Source organism: Meriones unguiculatus, chromosome 21 (assembly GCF_030254825.1).
Source record: "Meriones unguiculatus strain TT.TT164.6M chromosome 21, Bangor_MerUng_6.1, whole genome shotgun sequence".
NCBI classification, from domain to species: domain Eukaryota; kingdom Metazoa; phylum Chordata; class Mammalia; order Rodentia; family Muridae; genus Meriones; species Meriones unguiculatus.
Genome location: NC_083368.1, coordinates 4,742,571 through 4,759,915, shown reverse-complemented (window position 1 = coordinate 4,759,915; position 17,345 = coordinate 4,742,571). Strand labels below are relative to the sequence as shown.

General features: G+C 38.8%; 1 protein-coding gene across 3 annotated transcripts in view; it reads left to right on the top strand.

Moving 5' to 3' along the window:
* Fam13a (family with sequence similarity 13 member A) overlaps positions 1 to 17,345 on the top strand; it is an 84,036-nt gene that overhangs the window by 33,987 nt on the left and 32,704 nt on the right. For all 3 annotated transcript variants that reach the window (XM_021650225.2, XM_060373987.1, XM_021650224.2), the window contains 4 exons: positions 400 to 576; positions 4,118 to 4,304; positions 11,534 to 11,610; positions 12,398 to 12,440. In XM_021650225.2, coding sequence (XP_021505900.1) covers positions 400 to 576; positions 4,118 to 4,304; positions 11,534 to 11,610; positions 12,398 to 12,440 — 484 coding nt within the window. The remainder of the gene's footprint in view (positions 1 to 399; positions 577 to 4,117; positions 4,305 to 11,533; positions 11,611 to 12,397; positions 12,441 to 17,345) is intronic.

Here is a 17,345-nt window from a genome sequence, read left to right as displayed (position 1 = left end):
AAAATATTTGTGCCAGTTTGCTTTGTAAATCAGACTGCCATCTTCTGCATGAAGATGGTATGAGATCTGGAGAAATCTTGCTTTATGGAGATATTTGATTGTCACTCTATAATGAAAACTTCTCTCTTGACTACCTCATACTTGCTGCTAGATTTGCTTTGAGCATTTCAATCATTGCAGACTCATAAAAAGAGACAAATAAATTGGTGTAATTTAACTCAATTTTATTTTAATGCAATATACACATATTTTAGATGAACATACCATTCTGTCCTTGCTCATGAAATACCAAAGGCCTTCCTGTGGAAAATAAAGATACTTCTGAAACTGGGCATATTTTAAAAGCAATCATTGATTAGCTTGATTGCTTCATTAACTTGGTGGTTTGTTTTTAACTAGACTCTTAGGAAGAACCATCAGATCAGCAGTAGAAGAGCGTCTTTTTGATGTCAACAGTTCTGGAGATCAAAGTTCAGAGGACTTGGAACCTGGACCATCATCAGCATCTTCTACACCCACCAGGCAGCAAGGGCTTCAGTTTAAGAAGGAGGATGATGCTTGGCATGGTAGAGACAAGTAAGCTGTCATAGGCTCTTACTGCTCGAGACTTTGCTTTCAAGGAGTCACTATGTGATAGGAACACCTGCTGCTCTCATTTCAGTATCTACATTAAAACTTCCCAAGTTTTCACTATGACCATTCTCAATTTAGGGTAATTCCTATGTGACTTAGTGTCTCCATTTCATCTAGATCTAGAGCTCTGGTATATTTTGGGAAGTCATGTCTTTATATCTTTCATAACTTCCTGTTAAATTCCTTAGAAACTAGAAAAACTGTAGTACCAGAAATGTTCATATTTGAAATCAGCCACTGATGGGTTTATATAAAGCATTTAGCAGCACAATTCATTTGCACTGTCTTTTTTATTATGCCACAAGTGTAATTTATTCTTTAGCATAATTATTAGCCTCTGCTTTGGCAGTTTAAAAGAATAGCTTCAATGTGTCACAGCAGCATGCTTCTCCCCCCCCCCCCCGCTCTCTTTGGACCGCAGAAGAGTTTGTGGCGTGGGAAGTGGTACCATAGCATGAAGAGAGTAGTGCAAGTGGAGGTGGTGGCAGGTGGCAGACAGGGGAGGTAAGGTCAACAATGGGAGGGGCCAGACGAGGCTGAGAAATGTGAGGCACAGGCTAACATTGCCGTCAGAGAGAGCTTGAGAGGTTAGTTTCCTGAGCCCATGGGTATTTGTTGTATGTGTTGTCTAGATTGTATTCAACTAGCAACATCAGGAGAACCAAAAGAGATGGAGAATTGTAGATCCTGGTCAGCTGTAGCCCACCTGTGGGACTCTGATCTTAATTTTTCATCTCTGTTATCTCCATCACTGCTCATTCTGGTCCCTTGTCCTGAATATTTACATTCTCCCAGGGTACCACATATGGCTAACATACAGAAGTTATCACAGCACTCTTTCCTGGACACCTTCCTGGCCCCTTCCTTGTGCTGCTTGCTGGCATGGAGTTGAGAGACATCTACCTGTCTCATCTGACATTCTAAGCCAAAGTCTTGCTGTACAGGGCTTCTCCAACTTCCAGAACACACTAAATGTCTTCTTTCGGTTTTTGAGGAACAAGGTCACTTATCTCTTATGGTCCCAGAACTATAATTTTTACCTCACCCAATCTCGACCACAGTCAATGCTGTCAACTCTCTATATTCTGGCTGCATCTCCTGACTCATTCACCCATGCTGTCCCTTTTCCCATTCCTCACCCATTTGGTTTGCATATTTTCTAGCTGCTTATTTTTCCAACACCTCTACTACAATCTCAGAATCTTATTTTGCCTTCCTCCTTCTTGCAGTGACTTCAGAATGCTTGATCTTTCCTGATATCCCCAGTAGAGCCATTAATATTCTATTTCATTTTACAAATTGTGAGGACATCAAGGCTCATCATTATAGCACGTAGGAAGTTGTCTTATTCCTATAACTGATTAAATCAGTTTAGCTAAGATTTTCATCACTTTTTAATTTTTTAAAATGAACAATTAATCTAAACCTTTTAATATTTTACCCCAAACCACTAGCTGCATGGGATAGTTGCAAAGGTTTTAAGGAAATCCATTTGCTTTGTTACGGTACTTTGTATTTCACTACTCACAGCTGTGACAATTAAACACTGTCTCCAGCCAATGAGAGTCTGACTGTAGGAGAAGCTTTACTGGGGCCAATGCAACTTTTTATATAAGTAACACTGAAGTTAGATAAAGACCAGGAATCACTAATGTTGGTGCAAATAATTTGCTATTCATAAAATTTACAAGAAAAAATCAAACTCAAATAATTTTTTGCTATAATAAAAGCATAAATTTGTATTTATTTAATATATAAAATGTTTCAGTCTAATTTGTTTGCTTAAGGAGTCTGCTGGCTATAAGGTAAATGGTATATGCATGTTCATCTCTGTTTTATTATATTTTAATAGTAAGGTATCATTTTTAAGTGAAAGTAGTTTAAACCTTCTATAACACAATGACCTGGAAATGCAAATGTTTGTTATATAAATACTATTTTAAAATCCTGCTGTAAAGTAAAATGGAAAGTACGCTCAAGATTGTTAGAATATTACATATGCAGGAAGGACCAGACAGAAAACCAAGAAAAAGAAAAGAAACCCAGGAAAAGATCGAAATCATTGAAATGAAAGGTTCTCAGTCCAGGGAAGGTTGAAATCATGTCAAATAGCAGTGCAGTGCGGTGTGTGTCTGGAAAGGCAAAAGCCATACCACGCACCATGGCTGAGGTGCACAGGTGATCTGCTCTGGGGAGCTGGCGCACATAAGCACAGCTGTGCTGCCACCTTGCTGCCTATCAATTTCAGCAGCTTATTCCGCCTGTTTGTTCATTGTTCCAAATTACTAAGAACAACAACAAAATCAGCATTTCCATTTGAGTTTTAAAATATTCTTCAGCTTCTGTATTAGTCTGCTTGGCTTCCATAACAAAGTAGATAGAAGACTGGTTGTTTTAAACAACAGTGTTTATTTGTTCACAGATCTGGGGGATGACAGGGCCATGATCAAGGTGGAGGCAGGGCAGGTTTCAGACAAAATTATTGTCCTGGGCCTGCACCTGACAATCTTCTCACTGTCCTCTCGTGACCTTCCTTCTGTGAGAGCTTTCCGGATGTCTCTTACATGGACACCACTCACACTGGATGCCCTGCTGTAATGACCTCCCTTAGACTGGATTACTTCTGAGAGGCCTTTCTCTTTCAATGGGCATTTTAGGTATTGGAACATTGACACAGGAATAGTGAGGGAACACAGTCAAGTCAAATCAAGCATGATAGGACCTCCAATAAAAATAAGTGACACGTAGTAGCTTTGGGAAATATCATGGGAAGAAGAAGACAGAATTTGAGGATAGATTGTAAGTGTGGATTTATAAGCAGACTTGTGCAAGCATCCACGCAGAAGCCACTGTGCAAGGGTATAACGCCTGAATGCTACAGTCTGGCACCGCTGTCTTAATCTGTCCTTACGGTATTTCAGGTAAATGTACATAAACTTCACACAACTTTAATACACACATATATATTCTCCATTTTAAAATGACCGAATTATACAGCACTAAAAATATCTAAAGAAAATAAAACTTTGAAAATATGATAGTAGTTTTAATTAATAATTTTGTTTCTATTATAGTTTAAAGGTATAAATTTATTAGAGAATAAAATATTTAGTGCTTTCTTTCACTGGGAGATGTGACAGTAAAATATGGTGTCTATTCTTAGTTGTCAAACTTATTTATTTTCTGATGCAGTTTTAGGATTAGGGAGTCACACTAACTCACCCATGCTGTGAGATTCTCAATCATTTCTACCTTACCCAGCCATAGTGCTGTGTTGGCATTTTAATTTGATCCATGATACAGATTAAAATAAAACTTTGCTAAATTAATTAGGTAAAAACTTCTTATAGTTTAAAATACTAATGTTTTAAAAGTGCAAATGAATCAAAGCCCATGATTATGATATTTCTGTACATAAGACATGTGATATGCTATAAAGGTTCCCCTTTACATTTTAAAATAAGATTAATTTTTTCCATTCAAGGGAACTTATCAATAAAGAGAATATTCCATATGGCTTCAACAACTGTGATGAGTGTATTTTGAACAGCCAGGAAGCAGAAAGGTTCCAGGATGACACTTGTGATTACGTTGGGGAAAGAAGCAAACCCAAGCGTCAGAAGTCGAGTTCCGGGCTCGCAGAGCTCAGTGAAAATCACGATGGGCTCCTGGTAAGTGAACATTTTAGTAACTTCTTTACACTGTAGAGAAGTATCTCTTTTTCTTAGTTAAAAAAAAATGGAGTTTCACAAAATTATAGGCGTCCTGAGAAAGACTCCTGGCCCAGAAAGTGAACACGTCTGTGTTTCTTTTTAATGAGTATACTGATGATGGCAGAGAAGTGTGGCATTCTGCCCAAAGAGCAAGAGACAACACTTTGATCTTGTTTAAACTGGTTTTTAATCTAATTTTAAGCATTTTACATATTCATAAATAAAATTGTTTTGCACATTTCCTTTCTTTCCTCCATCTTCTTTATCCTTGTCCATATGAACACTTAAACTGGAACACAAAGCAAGATAGGTTAAGGTAGCCAGGAGAAACATCAGTGCTGTGCCCTGAAATCTTGTCATCCTCGATGGTATTAAGCCTAAACCCTTATAGTATCTTCCTTTCTATTAATCAAAAGCAAAAAGAGATTAATGGTCAACATGATTATTTCATACCTGAAATTTGAGGCATTAATTCGATATCTAAGTTTTTGCATTCTTTCAGTCAGTGACATCAGTGTAACAATTTAATATTCATCTTTTTATTTATGCTACAGCTTATCTGAAAGATGAAACCCAAAACATGCCATCTTGTTCTTTTTGCTATTTTTTTCTTTTAATAAAATAACAACCCTGTAGATAGATGGAGTCTCCAGTAGAAATGAAAACAGAGTATTTCTAGTCTCCTTTATCGCTCAGCTTTTAATGGCTTCATGCTGTGCTTTCTACACATCTATTAAAACTATATATTGGCTGGTTTTCCATTGCTAATTCTTATATATGCTTAGAAGAAAAATCTACATTTTCCCCAAGTAAATACGTATAACACAAAACTAGAAACTTATGTTTGATCATGTTCCCAAAACAATCACTACACATTAGCTATATTTTAACATCAGTGATTTTTCCTTCTATGCAAAAACGTATGTGGGAGAGAAAGAGAAATAGAGACATACAGAGAAGAGAAAGAAGGAGAGAGAAAAACAGAGAGAGGACAGAGAGAGCAGAGAGCGAGATACAGAAACAGACAAAAAGAATCAGAGACAGAAACAGACAAGGGTTTTAATCCAGTCCTTCTGTGTGCTAAGCTCAGTATCACCACTTAGCTACATCTCTAGCCTCTGAAGACCAAATAATTAAATAAAGTAACCTCATTAACTCTTTATTTGACCCATGACTTGCTTATCTGCCAAAAAGATTTATGGTTATTAAAAGCTTTATAGCGAGGAAAGAATGTACCTCTTAGTTTGAATCCTTTTTTAAAAAACATGAGTTTAGCCCATCAACCTTCCCCCAGGGAACAGTGCTGTGACCTTGTTAGATGCTAACTGTGAAGGCAAGTGGAAAGGCATATTCACTTCTTAAGGTACATGTCTGAACTTTGTTTGAAAAAATTTCAGTGGGAGACTCCTCGTTACAGTTCATTTTTGGTGTGTGAAGTAATTTGCCGTTCCCCAATTGCCAGCTTCTACATTCAAAGACTGCATACATGCCACATTAATACAAATGAGCTCTGTGGACTTTGTTGCAATTAATAGTTTAGATTTTTCCAGCAAACTTGGCAGGTAAACCTACTCCTCTACAAAGTGATGATATTCTCAAAGAACCTTTGACAGTTTTGTGTTCTATGAGTTTTAAGGCTTTGTTTTTATTATTTGTAATTATGTGTAGGTAGGTGTGTGTTTCTGAGTAGGTATTGCACATGAGTTCAGGTGCTTGTGGAAGCTAGAGGCATCGGATCCCCTGGAGATGGAGTTTCTAAGAGTCAAGATCTGCCTGGTGTGGCTGCTTGGATTTGAACCTGGGTCTTCTGGAGGAACAACAAATGCTCTTAACTACTGATCTATCTCTTCAGTCTCCAAATTTATTTAATTGGTTAGGAAACACTGGTTCACTCTGAACCTCTGACAGGCCTGGAGCCCACTCTGTAAAGCAGGCTAGCCTGGAATTCACAGAGATCCAGCTGCTTCTGCCTCTCAGGTTTTTCATGAATTTAAAAATGTGACACTCACAGGTAAACACCGGAAACACGGTGCAGGTAAACACTGGAAACATGGTGTAAAGAGCGGGAACACGACAGTGGGCACTGTTTCTCCTCATTCCTTCTTTGTATGTCAGTTTCTCCACCTTCAAAAACTTTCCCCATACCAGTTCAGGGTTTTCACACGTGGTTGAAATATTTGTTTTAATACAAAACCAAAAAAAAAAAAAAAAAAGGAAAGAAAAGAAAAAGGAAAAAACTATATCCCTCCTATATGTCAGAAAATAGTTTAGATCTTCAAGATTCAGAAATGAGAAAAACAAGAAAAAAAAATCCTGCCTTTGTGAGGTTTAAATCTAGTCAGGAGGTGGGGAGAGTAAAGCACAAAGCATGAAACTATGATAATCACTAGGAAAAAAATACAGGTGATGATAACAGGAATTTCAGAGGACAGATTGTACAATTATATTACCAGTTGGGACAAGGTTCTCCCATCAGGATATTTTAGGACAAAGTTCAGACATGTATCACAAGAAATGAGTATTCCCTTTCACCCCCTTCACAGTTACCCCTCGCAAACTCAGACACTGTTCCCAGTGAGAAAGTTGTATCTTTACCTACCCAGCCCTGCAGTTAAATTTTACCCAAACTTTTCTGCTGAAACCCGGCTCTCTTTGTTATGAACTGGCCCATTAAGACCCCACTGCAGTGGCCTTCGCGTAGCATAGCCAGTGTTTGCCGCCTGTCTCTTTGTCCTTGACCTCAGTTAACACTGACTTGTTTGCCTCTCCTCAGTGACTATTTACTCCTTGCTGGAATCATGCTGGGATGTAAGTGTTGCCCAAATTTTTGACACCTCTCTGTCAGATCTTTACTTTGGATCTCCAATACGAAGGCTGTCTCTACAGATGATTTCCGCCTCAGTATTTGACTAGAATGCTGTCTCCATGTGCCTCACATCACACCAAAAGTCAACATCTTAGAACTGATTCTTCTTCTCTGTGATCTCTTTTAACCTGGGGGTGTCCCTCTTACCCCATCTAATCATGTTCTCCTCAGCTGTTCTAAGCCCTTTCTTTTCCTTATCTTCAGCTTTTCTTCCAACTTTCTAATTGTCAAATGTAGATTATTATATTTAAAATATCTTGATTCCTGGACGAGCAATAATGGCTTTGAGGTGAAGGTGCTTGCTGCTAAGCCTGACTATCTAAGTTCATTTCCTATATAATGGCAGTGGGAAAATTGATTCTAGCAAGTTGCCCTTTGACCTTCACATATACATTTTTGGGAAGCTTATGCTTCACCCAATCCACACTCATGCACATAAAAATAAAAAGTCACTAAAAAGTAAACTATTTGAATCCTTTCCCTTTGTCTTGCCGTTGCACGGCTGACACCCTTTTCTAATTAGTTTGGAGTCAAAACAGTAAGCTGGCATGCTTGCACACCTTCAGTCTGTCCCCAAAGGACCATTCCATCTGTTGCTGCAAAACAAATCACCCACCCAATACAAGGGTTTCAAACATGATCTCAAGTTCAACATAATACAGTAAGAGGCCCTGCCCAAACCACCTAGCAGCCATTCTCTAGGGAGTGCCATGTGTGAATAGGCCAGCCACCGTGAAACGCTGGCATAGTCACACAAGTCTCCAGTAAGCACTCCTGTGGGTACTGGGGACCTAAATGATGGTCAGAACAAGTACACACATTCTGTCTACCTGAAGTCTGCCTTCTCAGAGGATGAGACAGGTGTCAAGTACCTAAATACAGTCAGATGCAAAACCTACCAACTATTCTTCTGAGGCTGCTGAGCCTACAAATAAGCAAGCAAAAGCACATTCAGTCTTTGTTTAAGAATGACTATCCTATGCTCAGTTCCCTGAATTATTTTTAGAAGGCACGGTAGCACATGCCTGTGGTTCTATAATCTCAGTACCTTGGAGGCTGATATAGGAAAATCTTGACACTGTCTAGAAGAGGGGATGCAGAGGCAAAAAAAAAAAAAAAAAAAAAAAAAAAAAAGCATTGACCACATTCACAGAGGCAGGAAAAGGCCTTACAAACATTCCTCCTGAGAAGCTTTAAGCTCACTTAGTCAACCTGAAATATTTATTCCAAATGCGTATTCACTTTTTAGTCTATTCTGCTAATTATTATGAGGGTTAATGTCAGATACTGTAGTGTTTATGGGGTCTTAACCCTACTGCCTTTTATGTTTTCAACTTAGATTCAATTATAAATATAACCTTCAAGTCTAAAAGAACAAATGCCTTGATACAGCTAGCTTTGGACTGGAAATTATTTTAAATCCCCATCTGCCCAGTGTTAGCAACTAGACTCAAAACCTATTTGACCACAGCACTTAAACATGGAAAGAAAATGACTTTGCTCTCAAAAGCTGTACATGCTGACAGAGCTTATAAGAGGACAAGGGCAGAAGGCCTCCTTTGAACAAACATGCCACCCTGAAGGTCAGGGCAGTGCTGCCAGTCAAAACAAGTCTTATTCTAACCTTGAGTTAAAGAAAGGAGACCGTGATATGAGCTCATTAGCAAAGGATCACTGGCAGGTTTAAATTCCTTTTGTTACTTTTGGGCATTTTATGTTTTATTGCTTAAAATACATAGGCTAGGCCCAGCAGAATGGGATCAGCAGGACTGGCAGCCTGAGTTTGATCCCTGGATCCTAAAATATGGCAGGGAAAACTAGCACCATAAGAGTTATCCTCTGAATCCAGACCTGTGCGGGTGTACTTGTGCCCTCATACACATACACATATATACAAAAAACTACTGATATCATAAAGAGGCACCATGAAGAGCTTTCTAGCTCTTCCCATCCCCATCCTTATCTTCCAGTCATGAAGTAGCCATGTGCCTAATAACAGCACAGATCCTGCCTTTCTACCCTAGTAACAGCACATATCCTGCCTTGTTTCTCCTGAGAAGTGATATGTATGGCTTCCAGGCCTGTCTCATGAGATGCCTCATTTGCTCCTTCCTCCTGTAAGTTGAAACAAAGAAGAAAACTCCAAGGTCATGTCTAGAGCTTTGTGCTGAAGAAAGCAGATGTTCTGGGATCCTGCAGTACTCAAGGAACACACCAAGTCTCTCTCTGTGTCACTCTCTCTGTCTCTGTCTCTCTCATTTGGGCTTTGTGTTATACCCTACACAATGCAGCAGCTCTCATACATTGTAGCACATTGATCACACATGCTGAGCTGTGCTGAGCTGTGCTGAGCTGTGCTGAGCTGTGCTGAGCTGTGCTGGGTACCACTAGTGCAACAGCACATGCTATCCAGACAGACCACTTGTGTTGCCTCCATCACTTTCATAGTTTGGCCCAAACACGCTTTGTCACAGTGTTTATAAGACCTTTGTTTCTGTCATAGGTCCTGAATAGGAAAGTTAAATGTTAATTGCCAAAACACAGAATGCAGAAGCCAATGCATTCTTTCTGTATTCAATGGTACACAAAGAAAATGAATCTTAGTTTTGTAAATAAACATGGCAAGATTTGTTGAAAAATCATAACGTACTAGCTGTTTTTATTTTCAGATGAAAGGTAAGCTGTAACTCAAACACAAGGGTTGCACTGAGGAGAAACTGCCTTGACTTAAAAATAAAATGGCATTGGCTTATGAAGAATTAGGTTGTATTGTGGTATTTTTCTCCATCTCTCCCCTTCCTTTTTACCCTCCCACCCCTATAGCCTCCTTTCCACTCTGAAGTCACATAAAACTTTTGCCCCTCCTCCACTTTCTTCACACTCCTTGTCTGCTCTTGCAGTTTTATATCTAGTTTCAAACTCTGCACCCACTCCCCTAATTCCTTACTTCCATACATAAGCATTCAAAGTTCAGGTTGACATATGAAAGAGAAGGAGCATTTTATCCTTCTGAGACTGGGTCTGTTCATTTAATGGAGTTTTTCCAGTTCTATCCATTTTCTTGCAAATTTCACGATTTTATTTTTGTTAACAGCTGACTAAAATTCCACTCTCATTATCCATTCTTCTGTTTCTATGCTGGCTTCATTCATCTTCTTGCCCTGAATAGCATGTCAATAAACATAGATGTGCAGGTGTCTCTGTGGTAAGACACAGAATGCTTTGTGTATATGCCTAGGATTAGTATATCATATGATAGTTGTATTTCTTTTTTTAGTTAATTTATTTTTTAATTATAGTGTATTCACTTTGTATCCCAGCTGTAGCCCCCTCCCAATCTCATCCTCCCTCCCCCATCTTCTCTGATGCTCCTCGAAAAGTCCACTGAAAAGGTCCTCTTTCCCTTCTCTCTGACCCTAGCTTATCATGTCTCATCAGGAGTGGCTGCATTGTCTTCCTCTGTGGCCTGGTAAGGCTGCTCCCCACTCAGGGGGAAGTGATCAAAGAGCCAGCCACTGAGTTTGTGTCAAAGACAGTGCCTGTTCCCCTTACTAGGGTACCCACTTGGAGACTGAGTTTCTAATTATTTGAGAAACTTCCAAACTTATTTCCATTGTGGTTGCACTAGTTTATACTGTCCCAGGAACAGGTGAGAAATGCAAAGAACACATATTGTTCTTTCCTTCTGCAGGCAATCGAATTCAGGGCCTACCTCAAACCAGGCAGGTATTCTACTGCTGAGCTACATGCCAGCCCATTAGACAGACTTTGGATCAAATTGATTTGTAATCAGACCATTCTATTCATCACTGCCTATTGTTTGCTCAAAGTCATATAAGCATTATATTCAACAATGCTAACAAATTAAGCTGTGTGTGAGGACACACAAGTGTAACCAAGCACTTTCCAGATGGAAGCATGAAAATAACCTCAAGTTCATCCTTTATCATACAAGACTGTCTCGAAACCAATAAAGACTAAAAAGAAAATAAAAAACTAAATTAGCAGTGACTGTTAGATTAAAGATCATTCCTCTATTGTAGTTCCCAAACTATCTTGATTTCCTGGCAATCTGAGTTTTGTATATTAGCCATAAGAGTTTTTTTAAGCTAATGAGGATGTTACAATTGACCCTTTTAATGATGTTGTCGGATAAGGGTATGAGAGGGCTCCCTATACCTTTATACCAACAATCATCATTTTAACAAAATGAAGTGTCTTTATCTATAGATTCCCTGATTTGTCTATTTTAAAGAAAGGAGAATACGCTGATGAATTTTCTTTCCTTGCCTCATAGAAACTCACATTTGTTGTGTTACAGAACATGGAAAGTCTTAGTTCCATGCAGTCACATGAAAGACCTGGACCTGAAGCTGTTGAACTGGGGTCTTATGAGAGGTAATGTGAGAATCTTCTTCTCACTCTACTTTCAAGGGTATAAAAGATTTCTTTCACTAATCACAGAGTGAGTTATAAGAACTGAAAAAAAAAAGAGTAGAAAGGATTGTATGTAGTATTCATTGCCAGAGAGTATTTGGGGTACAGACTCTACTATTATGGCAAACAATCACATTCACATGTGGTTTTCTTATAGGTTTTTTTACATGCATTTTTATAAGAGATATTCTCTCCTTTGAAAATTTTATAAGATCAATTTTGATCATATTCAACCTCTCTTCTCCAACTTCTCCAGATCCACCGTACTTCCTTACCCATCTAACTTCACATTCACCTTTTTAAAAAAGATAGACAAGCCAAAGTGTGTTGTTCACATACTCTTGGGTATGAGAACTGCCCAAAAAGGTGGTACACACTCTTAAATCAAACTGGTTCTTCCTCTTCTACCTGCTGTCAAATGCCAATAGCTCCTCAGCTAGTGTTGGGACTCATGCCACAAACTCCCCAACACTGGGATTTTGTACGGCTTGAGCTTGGCAGATATTGTGTAGGTGGTCACAACTGCTCTGAATCCACATGTGCTGCTATGCCCAATAGATTAGTGCATTTCCTAGGTTGCTTATTAAATTTTAACTTTTTGTTCTATTTTGGTTTTGAATTTTATAAGAATTTGGTTTGGAGATTCTTTGGCCACTTTTAAAAGAATTTTCTAGCATTATAATATGAATGGATAAAAGAGATTATAAAAATAAATGGATGAATAATGTGTTTGTTTTGTTGTTGATAGCAAAGAAAATGAAAGACGTTGTAGAGACACTCAACATTGTGAGGTGAGTAGCCACACTGTAACCAGTGGGACTTTGCCCTTGCTCTTGACTGTGCTTGGGAAATGGCACTAGCCCACTGATAAGGGCCAGTGATGTAATCAACAGGACTGTGATTAGAAAGGAGGGTAGGTTATTATTATTGTAAAGATAGATTGTAACAGTATAGTGATAATTCTGTGGGATTTTTGTTTAAACAATGAAGTGACTGTTGTGATGTTTCTATGACAATGCATCTTTTACATGTGTGAAACATAGAGGTAGTGAGCATTAACTCATTTGTCACAAAAGTTGCCTCATTCCTTTTCAAATTAACATAAATTCGTATTAAGTTACTTAGTAGAATTCCTTTTATTTTAGATTAAGTGAAAAAGTTCACTTACCTAATGTCTATCTCTCTAAGTTTTATTCATTTTTCTGCCTTTGCATGTGTTGTCTTGGTGTCACCACACTGATTCAAGTGCTAATTTTCTCTTGTGCCCATTTGTTTAGTGTCTAAATTTTAAATGTATATATGTATATCATATCTTTCAATTCTAAGTACTTCCAACTCCAGTGCCAATTTATGGAAGGAATTAATAGTTTTCTGAAAAATATGATTAAATGTAGATATATTAATAATACATAAAGAACTGTCTTTGTAGCTGAGTAGTTCTTAATACTTGCTGAGTAGTGACCTAATTTATTAATTGAGTTATTCAAAAATATCTATTAAATTCTGTTACATATGTTCTATGCTAGGAGAGGTATTTACCGATCGCCAGGTCAGTGCCTCCACAGAGCTTTGAGTCTTAACAGATTGAGAATCTAAACGCTGTGCCAGGGAGAAGTGAGTAGTAGCCTGTGTGTGCATCCAGCATGCACAAAGCCCTAGATTTGATCTCTACCAGTAAAAAACAAGGAATCTGAAAATTTGGGAACTTTTGCCTTAAAAAAGTACACAATCACATGAAACCATTGTAAATTAATGAAAACCTTCCCACCAATACTGTAGATTTCTTATATTTCTTCTATTGAATTCTTGTTATGTATACTTCTTCATCAACCTGGACAGAAAGCTGGATGTGATACCGTGGTAATTGCAGTGCTGGAAGCTAAGGCTTGAAGAATGACAGTCTGGCTACACAGCAAGACTTTGTCTATCCTCAAAAAACCTCTGTAGAGGCTGCATCTTCTTCCTTACTGACTTCAAGCTTCTGAGTAATCTTCCTTCAAATCTTATTTCCAACTCAAGCATCCTTCCTTCCACAGGACCAAGGCTATGTTATGCTTCTCTTGTCTCTAAGGACTGTGTTAATGAGCACATTTCTTATTTTCTCTGCCATCTTCCTGGCTCATAGAAAGCTCTTTGACACTGGATGTAAGCTTAAAGCGTGCCAGACTCCTGGGGGATGTCTTCTTATCTTTTCTGGGATGAAGTAGAATAGACCAGCTTTGTCAAGGAACTTCATGATAGTAAATCCCAAATAGCACACAAATTCCTAGTGGTCTCTCTGTGTCTCTGGGTGACACCACGATTGTTGGTACAGACCTTAACTTTTTCTCCTGAGTGCCAGGCCCTCTTCTTACATGTGTCACCCATATGTAGCACCAAACAGCATCACTGCTAGGACTATGTAAACATCCACTATTAATAAATATCACCATCCTGACCACTTCATTTAGCAGAAGAAATTAGATGGTGAGTTAAAATCGAGGATAAGCTCTGTCTGTCACCCTTCATCGTAGCTATACCAATGGAGAAAATACACCACTTTACACGATTGAGATATGGATATATATAATTTCAATATATATCTATTGTAAGGGACTATTTTTGTTACTGTTCATTAAATAATGGGAGATTTGTTTCCATTTTTGACACACGTTTGCTTGTTTCAGTATGCTGTGGTTTCATATAAATCGCTTCCTAAAACTTCTGAAACAATACTAGTCTCTCCATCTCAGAGATGAAAAGTCTACCTTTTGTTCACCCTTTCTAGAATTCTTTTTGTGTGTGTGTATTTTTTAATTAAATTTATTTATTTTTATTTATTACAACTTATTCACTTTGTATCCCATCTGTAACCCCCTCCCTCAGTCCCTCCCAATCCCACCCTCCCTCCCTTTTTTCCTTCCATGCCCCTCCCCAAGTCCACTGATAGGGGAGGTCCTCCTCCTCTTCCATCTGACCCTAGCCTATCAGGTCTTATCAGGAATGGCTGCTTTGTGTCTATGGCCTGGTAAGGCTGCACCCCTCTCAGGTAGAGGTAATCAGGAGCCTACCACTGAGATCATGTCAGACATTCCCAGGTGCCCCTTACTAGGGACCCCTCTTGGACACTGAGCTACCATGGGCTACATCTGTGCAGGGGTTCTAGGTTATCTCCATGCATGGTCCTTAGTTCCTGAGTATCAGTCTCAGAAAAGATCCCTGGGCCCAGATTTTTTTGTTCTGTTGCTTTCTTTGTGGAGCTCCTGTCCCCTCCAGGTCTTTCAAAAGATTCCATAGGGCTATGAGTCTCAGCATCTGCTTTAATACCCTGCAGGGTAGAGTCTTTCAGAGGCCCTCTGTGGTAGGCTCCTGTTCTGTTGCCTGTTTTCTCCCTCTTCCAATGTCTGTCCCATTTCCCTTTCTGAATGAGGATTGATCATCTTACCTAGGGTCCTTCTTCTTCTTTAGCTTCTTTAGGTGTACAGATTTTAGTATGTTTATCCTATGTTATATGTCTAATATCCACTTATAAGTAAGCATATACCATGTGTGTCTTTCTGCTTCTGGGATATCTCAGTCAGGATGATCTAGAATTCTTATTTGTATTTAATTCAAGTGTCCTTTAGCAATCAGACTAAAATGCCAGAATTTATATGTCCACAATGAATTCAGTTTACAGTTTAAATCATTTTCCAAAAGGATGATTTTGTTCCTACTGATACTGTCTTTAACAGTCTTTGTGAAAACTCCCAGCTCTATATATGAGAGCTGTTTTGTAACTAGTAGTCCCTTATTCTGGTGGACTCTGACCCTCAGCTCAGAGCTGTTCCTTATTGTGTGGACAGACAGGCAGACAGAAACCTGTAAGTTTGTTTAATATCAAAATACAGGCATGACAGTTATTTTGTTTTTTTCAAATATCAATTGGCTCCTTTAAATGTGCCTCATACTAAGGCCTGTTTTGAAAATGACCATAAGCTTGCATCTTTATTCCATGTCTTTACATTTTTAAGTATGGAACTAAATTTATCCAAAAGGAGGGTCTCTGGGAGTCTTGAATAGGTACTGTTTACCAAGAGTTACACATTCCTTGCTTCTGAGGTTTGAATCAAAATGTATGTAATGACACACAATGAAAAATATTCGGAGTCACCTTAAAATGTCACAAAGGAAAGTGTGGTTTCCTGGGGCAGCCTTGGAGAGAGTAGCACTTTAATAAAATATGCTCCATGAACTCTATGAATGGAGATAACCTAAGGAAAAGGTGGCGCATGCTTTATGATATGTGGAGCCTGGAGTGTGTGTTCTTTCTTTCTGGAACTCATTTAAAATCACAGGTATCCAGAAGAGAGAGCATTCTCACCACTCGCATGTCCCCCTTCCAACACCAGTGACTGAAAATACATTTCTAGAGTTGTGCTTGCTATGGAAGTGTCTTATGCCTGAGATCCTTCTGTAAGCTAAGCTTTTTTCTTTAAAGGTTTATTTATTTTTTATTGTTTTTAATTATACATCTGTGTGTGAGTATACGCGAATGAGTGAAGATGTCAATGGAGGCCACAGGCGTCAGATCTCCCTACACTAGAGCTGGAATTACAGGCAGTGGTGAGCTGTCTGATGTGGGTGCCTGGAAACTGAACTTGGGTCCTCTGTAAGAATAAGTAAGCACTCTTAAATCACTGAGCCATCTCTCCAGCCAAAGCTAAGCAATTGCATATTGTAAAAATATGTTACACTTCATATAGAATCTAAAGTATTCAAATAATAAACTTATGATGAATCTCTTTGCCATGGAAGTAAATCCATCAGGAATTACTGACTGTATACAAGAGTATTGCATTATCAGAGAGAGGATTTTATGTCAGAATTCTATGCCAACAAAGTGTTAAATTCTTTCAAGACATTTTTATGCTCTTTATGCCTTCTAAGCCCACCGATTAAGAGTGATTAGAAGCATACCTTTGATAACAAACAGGACATTCATTATAAAAGCCTATTTCCCTTTTTCTCATCCTGCTTCAAAAAAAAAGAGCAATTAAATAAAAGAAGGGAAAGAAAAAAGAGAAGGGGAGAAGTTAAGGCTTGCCAAGCAAGACTGAGGGCTCATTGTCCCATCTTTTCAAGTCCAAGCTCTCCCTGACCCTGAGAAAAAGGACTGTCCATGCTCACCACACACTGCTGGAGTTTGTGCATATATGAGCCTTCGGGATGTGTTATGTCTGCTCTCCTTTATCATCAGACCAAACAGCAAATGTTGATGTTTTCCTGTGTGTTCAGTTGCCACTGGTTTCCCTGGGAAAACTGCATTGTCCAGCAGCCTCTAGTGTCCTCATTCCTCATTCCACCAAATCTTTAGCCACTTACCTAAATCCTGTTTGGGAATGGCACATAAGCTCACCTGAAGTTGAACAGGGCAGGAAGAAAGCAGGCTCGGTTTAACAACGGTGATACTGAGACTTAAATTAGTAGTTTGAACCTGCATGTGAACTGTCACCTTAGGCCCAGGTGAGACAAGCTGCCTGTATTGGCTCTCTGCCAGCCAGTGCTTTCCCCTTATAATTTCTGTAACACCAGCACTTGGATATTCAATGGTTCTCTTCCATAGGGAATTCTATACCTTATGCATTTGTGAATCCTATTGCCCAGAACATGCTACCTGTTCAATAAACATTTGCCAAATAGGGAAAGGAGTAGGGGTTGAAACAGAAATCTCTGTG